We start from the raw sequence: 11,522 nt of genomic DNA on the forward strand, positions 1-11,522 counted from the left end.
GGATAACATTTGCTTTGTACAGTTTAGCCCGGGCAATCACTAGGAAATAGAATAGCAGCCATTTTTAATATTAAAGTGATAAGATTTTAAAGACGTACATGGCATCTCACATTCACAAAATTTAAAAATACAGTGGTGACTACTGATAAGTTTTGCAACAATTTTTAAAAGCAATAGCAAATTTATTATTATCCTCGTGTAAGCGCACCTTAGGGGCAATACAGCGGCCAGCGCTCAGAAGTCAGAAGTGACAAAATATGACAGTTGACTTTTTTTATTGACTTTGAAATTTGAACAAGGGTCGAGCAGCGAGCTGTTTATTTTGAAAAATCTAAAATATCATTCTAATAGCAATGTATGTAACATTTAACACTTGAAATAATTGGATACCGAACTGTAAACTGGCGCAAAATGATTCACGATGCGTTATTAATACTTTGGGATTGTTCACAAGTAGCAGAAGGGCTACAGGCAAGTATTTAAAGGCGGGCGGGCTAATACATTTTTTTTTGTAAAAATAACTTCAGAATTATTTAAATAATTAATGTATTTACTACCTAGCAAGAGCCAGTAACTTACGGTCATGAGGGTGATGCGGCTATTTTTAAAAGAATTTGCGGAATCGCAAAGGGTCACCGCAAGATTCAAAACTTTGTGATTGCAACTAGTTTCCAATCAAGGAGGGAACATTCAGGTAATTTACAATATAACTATTATGTTACATTTTTGATATTATATAATAAATTTATTAAACAGTCAAATTGAACGAATTTATTATTTTAAAATAACCATAAGTACTTTTTATTTTATAGCATCAGGACACAGGACTTTTGGCTTATACGGCCAGGCTCTTAGTGAAGGAATTACAGAAGTGTTACAAACTTATAAGAAAACCCTTAAAGATGTTGAAGAATTAGTCATAGCCAACAAAAATTATACACTTTCATTTGTATATAGCTATGTTGAGAAGTTTCAGGGCCTGTTTAACACATTGAATAGAATTATAACAACTATCAAAGAAAGAAGATTGGTTGGTTGTCAAATATTAAGCCTCCTGCATCAATATATTTTGAGCGGCAATGAAATGGTGCATGAGGCAATTGTCAAGTAAGTATTAAATAATTGTATTGAGATCTGCTAATTGCACGTCTCATAAGCGAAGCGTTGAGGTGGGTACTACTGTCACTTCGCGCAAAACATCTGATTTTTCAAACTTAAAATGTCTTTATGTATCATACATTGCACTTGTAAGATAATACATACACACACATATTAAGAAAAAACACTATTTTTAACATTCATGATATTTTTGCTGTCATTTTTGTTATTTTAACTAATTAGTTAAAAAACAGTTTAAAAAAGTTCTGTCTTGGATGTCCGTGTGTCTGTATGTGCGGATCCTTTTTCTTGTTAACACGATAGCGACCGAAATACTTTACTAATCGAGTCTTTTTTTTTCTCTTATGCTTGAGTATGCTCAGGAATAGAACCCTTTCATTTTTCAGGGTCTGATTCGATGTGGTTTAATTGTTATTAAATAAACAAAAATAATAATTAATAAATATTTATTAAAAAAAAATTATGAGGCGTGCACTTTTGGATTTTCCAAATTATTTTGAATCCTTTGTTATCTTTTTTATGCAATGCCTGATTTGACTCTATTAAAACTGCATAATCATGCATATGAGCACAAATTACTGCATTATAGAGGTTGTGGAAATTATGTATTTCACTTAGCAATATAGATAAAATATGATAGAAGATATTATACAATTTTCAAGCTTTTTTTCAGAATTTTTTCTTGTATAAATGCAGTATTTATAAACCAACTCTGCACTTGGCTGCTGTATGGAGAACTAAAGGATCCCTATGAAGAATTCTTTGTATATGGTGTGAAGAAAGATGATTCAAACGATACATTTTTGTCCTGCCCATCCACAACTAACACTGGAGACAAGTCTCTGGTATCCACTGTGAGTGTTTCAAAGATCTTGAACTTAATTTAATGTCTTTATAATTAAAGTTTATACTAGCGGTCCGCCCCGGCTTCGCCCGTGGTACATGTTTACGTTTTCTCTACATAAGAACCATCCTCGTACTTCAAGGAATATAATAAAAAAAGGATTATCGAAATCGGTCCACCCGTTCACGCGTGATGCCATGACCAAGGAAAACTGGTTTCATTTTTATATAATACTAGCGGTCTGCCCCGGCTTCGCCCGTGGTACATGCTTACGTTTTCTCTACATAAGAACCATCCTCGTATTTCAAGGAATATAATAAAAAAAGAATTATCGAAATCGGTTCAGCCGTTCTCGAGTTATGCGCTTACCAACACATTTTGCGATTCATTTGTATATATAAGAAGATATAGATTAAGCAATGAAATAGACTAAATCATTTTTGTTATCCTAAATCATAGATAGTCTTTGTCTGTGGCATATTTTTTATTAAATTCTAATTCTAATTATATTTCATTTTGTACATAGTTCTCTGATAGTAGTAGTTTAAATGTATATGTATAATTAATGGGGGTCTTCAAGCAAAGAATGAACCGGTACCTAGGTAACTAGGGAAGGGCGTACCATCTTAGACCACATCTCAGCTTTACATCAGGCGAGATTGTGGTCAAGCACTTTCCTATCTAGAATAATCTATCTAGAATAATAAAAATAATAAAAAATATATATTTGAAACCATTTTCATCAATAAAATAGTTTATTTTCAGTTGCAACAAACTCCCCTGGATTGTGGCTATAATTTGAATCCCACTATGATACCATACTTTATACCATTGTCTTTGGCACAAGAAATACTATTTGTTGGAAAAACTGTTATATTGTTTGGATTTGATCCTAAGAAAGTGAAGAAGAATAATAATTTCAGTATGAATAGAGCTGTTATGCCTTTGCAGAAAATAAATATTGAATCTAGGAGGTAAGCAAGAGAATTCTTGATTTTTAACCGACTTCAAAAAAGGAGGAGGTTATCAATTCGGCCGGTATATATTTTTTTTATATCTCATTTCCCATAAAAATTTGTTCTAGTCATTTATTAAAGTCAGATGCATAATTTTTTTAATCTGTTCATAAAATAATCTCATTTAACGACAATACATATTTTCTAATTCATTCATACTTACTTATTTACATAATAGGTTTACAATTTGGGAAGAAAAAGAAGCCGAGTTTCATGAAAAGTTGCAAAAACTGAAAAATCCCGATGAGTTTGAAGTTTGTAACTTGAAAAATGTGGTTAGAGATATCAAGGAGTGTGTTACAAAGGTTTGTGATTACATTGTTACATATTTTCTTTGTGAATGGCTGAGGTGGATTTACATATTACAAAAATATACATGACTAGGTTTCCGCCCGCGGCTTCGCCCGCGTAGTCAAAGAAAATCCCGCATAGTTCCCGTGGGATTTCCGGGATTGCGTCATTTTCCCGGGATAAAAAGTAGCCTATCCTTTCTCGGGTATCAAAATATCTCCATACCAAATTTCATGAAAATTGGTTCAGTAGTTTAGGCGTGATTGAGTAACAGACAGACAGACAGAGTTACTTTCGCATTTTTCGACGACGCGGTTGGCGCAGTGGTAAAGTAACTGCCTACTGAGCCGACGGTCCCGGGTTCGATCCCCGGTCAGGGCAAATATTTGTGTGATGAACTCAAATATTTGTTCTTGGGTCTGGGTGTTATTATCTATATATATGTATTTATTAAATATTATATTTATCGTCGCCTAGTACCCACAACACAAGCCTTAATTGAGCTTACTGTGGGACTAGGTCGATTTGTGTAATAATGTCCTATAATATTTATTTATTTATTTTATTTATTTATTTATAATATTATTAGTATGGATTTTAAATGAGCAACTATGGTTCTAGCCGGTTCTTCTCCATGGATACCTACTGCTTTCCAAATCGGTGGTAAATGTTAAAAATATGTAATGACGATTCGAAAGTGCTTCTAAAAGAAGTCTATTTGAATAAATAAATGTTTGAGTATTTATTGAAAAGACATAGAGCACAGTGAAGAATTTTTTTTAAGAATACAAAATTTGAATCCTCATTTTTCATTTTCATTTAATATTGAAAGTTAGTACTTATGTATTTTTTTTTAATTTTTAAAAATATTTTTTTTTATATTTTATTGATATAATTGCAGCATCTCTGGACTGTAGCAGTAGAAGAAGCGCAACTCTTACATGAGCTCCGTTTAATGAAGGACTTTTATCTCTTGGGTAGAGGAGAGCTGTTTCTCGAACTATTAAGACTTACTTCTCATATTCTCGACAAACCCACTACACGGACTTCTACTAGAGGTAACAATAAACATAACTACAACATTAAGGCCATTCTCCCATTACGATACGCAGAGGCGCGGATTCAAGTATCCTGCAAGTCTCGGAGACTAGTCGCCGCGGAATATCTCACATACATTGTACCGGTAGCGTAGTGTGCGAGCCTACATACAAATGTATGTGAGATACTCCGCGGCGACTAGTCTCCGAGACTTGCAGGATACTTGAATCGCCTGTGCGTATCGTAATGGGAGAATGGCCTTTGTGTGTAAAAGGCTTCTTCATATATTGCATACTAGCTGTGCTCCGCTCCTGTTGGTCTTATCGTGATGATATATAGCCTACAGCCTTCCTCGATAAATGGGCTATCTAACACCGAGAGAATTTTTCAAATCGGACCAGTAGTTCTTGAGATAAGCGCGATCAAATAAATAAACTCTTCAGCTTTTACATTAGTATAGATTATTGTTACAAATACTGAATACATGACATACTTACTATATCTACTGAATTCTTAGACAAAGCAGTGCTTTAAATAATATATTACTAATGTTTGAAACCTTAGGAAAAGTTCAATGACAATCAACAGTTGTAATTACTAAGAATACCCTCTTTGAAAGAAAGAAAACGTTTATTTAATGGCACATAGCCTCACAAGTACATTATGAAAACTTATATGGTATTAAAAATACACATTGAAGTGTGTAGTCTGAAGCATGATGCCATTAAAAGGGGAAATCACTTTGCTATACCTTATTTAATATTTATTGTTATAGATATGAATCAAGCATTTCAACTAGCGGCTCGAGCTGTGTTATTGGGTAGCAGTGCTGATATCGAGAAATTCAGTTTTGAATTGCCATATGTTAAACCAAATATATCTGCTAATTCTTCTCTTGATGACAGCAGTAGTACAGGTATGGATTCCTATTATTTTGAATTTCAACTGTGAAAATATGAATTGAATATGATCTTCACAAAAAAAGTCTCCTTTTCAACGTAAGAAAGTGTAATTAAAAAATAAAGGCTATGGAGATGTAGTAGAGTAATAAGATTTTGATGTTAGTATCTCATCACGATATTATTACATTTTATTAATGTATCAATCAAATACAATAAAAAATATTGAGCAAAATAAATATTTGGGTAAAAACCCAGCTTCACATAATGAATCCATACTATAATATAATATAATAATATTATACCTACGCCTAAACTACTGAACCAATTTTCATGAAATTTGGTATGGAGATATTTTGATACCCGAGAAAGGAAAGGCTACTTTTTATCCCCGGAAAATGACGCAATCCCGGAAATCCCACGGGAACGGGAACTATGCGGGTTTTTTTTTGACTGCGCGGGCGAAGCCCTGGGCGGGTCTCAGTTCATTATAAAAATAAGATTTTTTCCTTGCGCTAGTGGCAGATGGTTGGTCAACAATTATTCTCAAGTACGACTTCAAATGGCCGCTACACTTGCTTTTCGCGCCAGAAGTGTTGGCGAGATACAACGATATGTTCCGACTGCTCTTGCGCATTAAGAAGACGCAACATGACTTGCATAAGCTATGGAAGACGTATAAACATTCTACACGGTAAGATATTTTAAATTTGCCTTTCGAACATTCTTTCTTTTTACTAGTTCAGCATTTATATACATACATACATTTTGTAGTGGGACCTTAAAAATAATTAAGACTCCTAATTGAAAAGGTGTAGTTAAGCACTTGATTTTAGAACCAAACCGTATGTAAAACAGCTTTATTTTTTTGATTAGATTAAAGTAAATACATATTTCAAGATAGCAAAATTTACAATATGGATCTTGTAATGTGGCCACGACGCGTTGTGAGCTATTTCTTCTCTTAATGAATGTTTAAGACATTTTCAAATCGGTCCAGTGGTTTTGGAGCCTATTCAATTCAAACAAACAATCAAATCTTACTTCTTAATAATGTTAGTGTAGATAAGAGCTCACTTTTAAACCACAATTATCTTTAAATAATTTCTCCACTCACAGTTTTAGTACATGCCAACTGCACAACAAGCTAATGTTCCTAATGGACAATCTACAACACTATTTACAAGCGGATGTTCTAGAGACCAACTTCTCTCGTCTTATGGCTGAGGTGGAAAGCACTAATGACTTTGAAAAATTAAAAAGGGCCCATGCTAACTTTCTGGCTGATGTACTGAGCCAGTCGTTTTTGACTGTAACGGTATGTGGGAAAATTTTTGTGTACTTGTTGTTTATTATTGTCAAATTCTATCCAGAATGTATTCTGGGCGGAATGTATTCTGGGCGGAATGTATTCTGGGCAGAATGTATTCTGGGCAGAATTTATTCTGCGCAGAATGTATTTTGGGCTGACTGTATTCTGGCCAGAATGTATTCTGGGTAGAATTTGACTTAAGGTGAAGTTAAGAAATGTGTTCATGAAATTTCGTTATCTTGGTTTTTTAGGTGAACCGAAATGAATAATATTTTCAATTTCATTAATTATTTTTTTTAGGTTCTTTCGAAAGGATTTTTTAAAATTTTCAATCAATTTTATTTCTCCATTTGATTTTTTAATTTGTACAATTATATTTATACATTACAGATATGTCATTAGAATTATCTAATCTTTCTTTATTATCTAAAAATCAAAATGTATTTTTCAGTCGGAAGATGGTGACACATCGAGTAACACATTGGATTGCCTCAACAACCCGGTTCTAAGTAATATAGTGGAGTTATTGCGTTTGTGCCATTCCTTCTGCAGTCACAGTGAGTTCGCATCCGATCCTACTAAAGAAGATTATTACATACGGGGATATTCTGAAAGGTAATAAAGAACGGTGTATGAATTAAATACATTTATTTTTAAGAGTAATTTTATAATTAACAGTTTACAGTGTTTTCCCAACCTGAAAATTTTTATTGTATTCTTATCAGTCATTTTTCTAAATTATTTATTTATTGGCATGTTAAAGAGGCTGGTAACGTAGTTGACGCACATATAAATGACTATCATTTACTGCATATTAAAAATATAAACCCAATTATCAGTAACTAGCTGCTCCGCGCGGTTTCACCCCCGTGGCTCCACTCCTGTAGGTCGTAGCGTGATGTTATAATATAACCTATAACCTTCCTCGATAAATGGGCTATCTAACACCGAGAGAATTTTTAAAATCGGACCAGTAGCTCCCGAGATTAGCGCGTTCAAACAAACAAACTCAGCTTTATAATATTAGTATAGATTTTTTATATACAAAACTAGTATCATTAGCACATTTGAATTTTCATATTTATTTTAAAGGTTCAACAAGCTAGTAACTCAGCTTATGCAGTTGCTGGCGTCAGTGCGCGAGCGGCCAAGTGGAGTACACCTCGCGCGGCTGCTCATGCGCCTGGACTACAACCGCTGGCTCAGCGCACACGCGCACCTGTCGCGCTCCGTCACCGACATGCTGCGCTACTGACGTGACGTCACACGTGTACATGCTGCGCTACTGACGTGACGTCACACGTGTACATGCTGCGCTACTGACGTGACGTCACACGTGTACATGCTGCGCTACTGACGTGACGTCACACGTGTACATGCTGCGCTACTGACGTGACGTCACACGTGTACATACTGCGCTACTGACGTGACGTCACACGTGTACATGCTGCGCTACTGACGTGACGTCACACGTGTACATGCTGCGCTACTGACGTGACGTCACACGTGTACATGCTGCGCTACTGACGTGACGTCACACGTGTACATGCTGCGCTACTGACGTGACGTCACACGTGTACATGCTGCGCTACTGACGTGACGTCACACGTGTACATACTGCGCTACTGACGTGACGTCACACGTGTACATGCTGCGCTACTGACGTGACGTCACACGTGTACATGCTGCGCTACTGACGTGACGTCACACGTGTACATGCTGCGCTACTGACGTGACGTCACACGTGTACATGCTGCGCTACTGACGTGACGTCACACGTGTACATGCTGCGCTACTGACGTGACGTCACACGTGTACATGCTGCGCTACTGACGTGACGTCACACGTGTACATGCTGCGCTACTGACGTGACGTCACACGTGTACATGCTGCGCTACTGACGTGACGTCACACGTGTACATACTGCGCTACTGACGTGACGTCACACGTGTACATACTGCGCTACTGACGTGACGTCACACGTGTACATACTGCGCTACTGACGTGACGTCACACGTGTACATACTGCGCTACTGACGTGACGTCACACGTGTACATACTGCGCTACTGACGTGACGTCACACGTGTACATACTGCGCGTGGTTACACTGTGTACATGCAAGCTACTGGCGCCAGTGCGCGAGCGGCTGAGCGGTGCTGACTTTTTTTTATATAAGAGGAGACAACTGAGCTGTCGCATCACCGGATGATAATAAGTAATAACCGCATAAAGAGTCTATAATATGTCTTAATTGCTTTACTACTGACTACTATTACTAAAGTACGTTCAAGTAATGGAAGAGATCAGAGAGTCAGCACTAATTTTTGCATTCTGCAAGACAGTTCTCAAAATGTACTTGATAACTCGAAATGTAGAGCTTTGACCGATAACATACTTTCATGTAAACAGATTTGAACTTCTCATAATTGCACAATCAATTAAATAAGCCCTTGTTGCAAACATATGAAATGCAAATATTTTTTTGTTAATTTATGTTATACTTCTATTATGAATACTTTAACCACCGACGTCATAACCTAATCGACATCGTATATAAGGCGAACACGTTTATACAATACTTTTGAATAATGAGTACAACTTAAAATAACTTAACCTAACTTGGCAAGTGGGTGTGAAAGGGATAAAAAAACATACAGGCGTCATTCAAGGTCATATTTTCTTGTTACAAGTTAATGTTCATACTGAAATCTCCAGTGTATTAGATATCATCTTCTTGATCCGCATGCGCTAATTACCGCTCCCCCGCACCCCGCACCCTGGATGTTGTCTGAAACGTATCTTCGTAAAAAATAAGACATAGGTGTCAATTAGGTTATGACGTCGTTGGCTTTAACTTTATTAAAAAGTGTAAATTGCAATTGTATATGTTAAAAATGTTTTTTTTTTAATGTTCAAGTAACAAATAAAACAACAATATAACAAAACAAATGTTTTATTTAATCATCATCATCATCAATTTCTTCTTCTCCCAACACATTAGTTTCACACATTAGTTTCGAACGAAGCGCAGCGTAGCGAGTGCCAGCCCACAGAGGGGGGAAGGCAATAATTGGAACTTTGAAAGTCTACTAGCGATTTCCCCTATTATCCTAAAATCATGGGATTTGACTAATTAAACCTAACCTAACCTCAAATACATTGTCAAATACCAAACAAATAGCTGTCTCAGAAACTGACCCCGTTTTCCAATTACAGCACTAGAGCGCATTGTGCGGCATAATGCATAAGGTTGAATGTTCCAACTACAGCAACGCTTCGCACAATCGAGCACTAGAAAAAGTAATGCGCGTGAATTGATGCGTGCAATCGATTTATCGTTAGTAATTATTAGTTGTTGGAAAAAAATAAAGCTTTCGTTTCATTGTAGTTTTTTCGAAATAATCAAAGTTAATTCAAATTGTGTTAAAAAAATAAATATAAGTATGGATGAAGGTACAAACATTGAAAAAAATGTTAATGAAATAATCAAAATCCAAATTACTTAAAATAACCGTAAATATTTTTCAAAATTATTATGTATACCACTTTATTTACACATTAATGAGGTTATTGCTAACTCTATGAATATTTTTTTTTTCAACACTGAACTTAGCGCAACCTGCTGGTGCGTTTCATGTTCCAATTAAGCATCAGCATAATTCGGCATTGTGCGGCACGGAGTCGCATTATGCTCTTTAATTGGAAAACAGCCTGAGTGACTCCTACCCACCCTACACATATTGTACAGTCCTTCCCCTACCCAATATGCATAAATAATTTCATGTCAAGCTGTTTTGGAGGACTCGATAATTTCATATACCTATCATAAGATTCTGTTTGTTGTAAATGTTAAAAATATGTATGAGTTTGTAATATTCGATATTATTTTATTTATAATGCAAGCTAAAACACATCTGACAAGAAATAGTCCACTCCATGGGCGTAGCTAGCCATGGGCACAGGGTGGGGCAAAAAAAAACCGGCCAAGTGTGAGTCGGAGTCGCACACCGAGTGCTCCGAACAAACCTACTTATTATGTTGTAACTCTAAAATGTAAGTTTTGGCAATTTTTCCTTTATCTGTGCTATAAGACATTGCTTTTAACCATGGAAATATATACAGGGTGTCCCACTGTTGGTATACTAAGCTCAAAGGAGGTTATAGTTTTGCATACGCTGAGTTCGTAAAAAATACCTACTTATAAAATTCCAGACGCATTTTTTTTCAAATAGATGAATTCTTAAAACTCTATGTGTACAGTGTACACCCATAGCAAGCAACCCGCCCAACTTTGCCACCAGGCACGTGAGCTATCGTTTAAGATTATGTTTTCATAGACAAAATGCTCATATTAGCGAAGCGGTATATATCGGCTGCGCGAAGCTAGAGAAAAAAACATGGATGCAAAAATACAAGTTCTTTCGCGCTTAGTATACTAATAGTGGGACATCCTGTATAGTATGACTATATAGTTCCGTGCTTTTAACCAAATTTCAAGACTTTGTGTTCACGGGAAGTACAATGTAGGTTTTGATTCCCTTGCGAATGTCGAAATTTGCAATAATTTGCAGCATAAAACGGCTGTATCTTTTGATTTTGATTTTTTCACAGCTTTAAGAGACCGTAGACTTGAGTATTCGATATATAAACAGCTTGATACCTCCATGCGTTCCTGAGAAAAAAAATCAACACAAACAAAAGATACAGCCGTTTATGTTGCCATCACTATATTATATAGTTTACCTTTCTAATACAATAATATGATTCCTTTTTATCCTAAACATGTCTATGTAAATGGGAATGCTCTAAGTTTCAAATGCTAGACATAACTCAGTAAGTAAACTGTAAAGCATTTAACCTCGCACTTCCGATTCAATTTCATTTTTGTTTTAGATTCTGGGTCACTTATTGACCATAAAAACACAAGTTGCTGATAGATCCAGGTGGAGCTTTGCTCGCAATCTTATAGTTTTTGACCGATATCTCGAAAACTATCCACTTT

The 11,522-nt window shown here is 35.9% G+C and overlaps 1 protein-coding gene across 1 annotated transcript; it reads left to right on the forward strand.

The window, feature by feature from the left end:
• The first annotated feature begins 284 nt into the window (after nt 1–284).
• Nucleotides 285–7,931, forward strand: Grip75 (gamma-tubulin complex component 4). The gene is made up of 12 exons (XM_090110776.1): nt 285–471; nt 562–694; nt 813–1,107; nt 1,793–1,973; nt 2,729–2,937; nt 3,158–3,284; nt 4,172–4,328; nt 5,084–5,224; nt 5,727–5,901; nt 6,327–6,525; nt 6,971–7,134; nt 7,612–7,931. The coding sequence occupies exons 1-12, from the start codon at nt 412–414 to the stop codon at nt 7,772–7,774; spliced, it is 2,004 nt and encodes a 667-aa protein (XP_089966902.1). The 5' UTR covers nt 285–411; the 3' UTR covers nt 7,775–7,931.
• Nucleotides 7,932–11,522: the final 3,591 nt, after the last annotated feature.

This window comes from Colias eurytheme, chromosome 16, assembly GCF_061535395.1.
Source record: "Colias eurytheme isolate Ceu_HAF_F1 chromosome 16, ilColEury1 Martin Lab GWU primary, whole genome shotgun sequence".
NCBI classification, from domain to species: domain Eukaryota; kingdom Metazoa; phylum Arthropoda; class Insecta; order Lepidoptera; family Pieridae; genus Colias; species Colias eurytheme.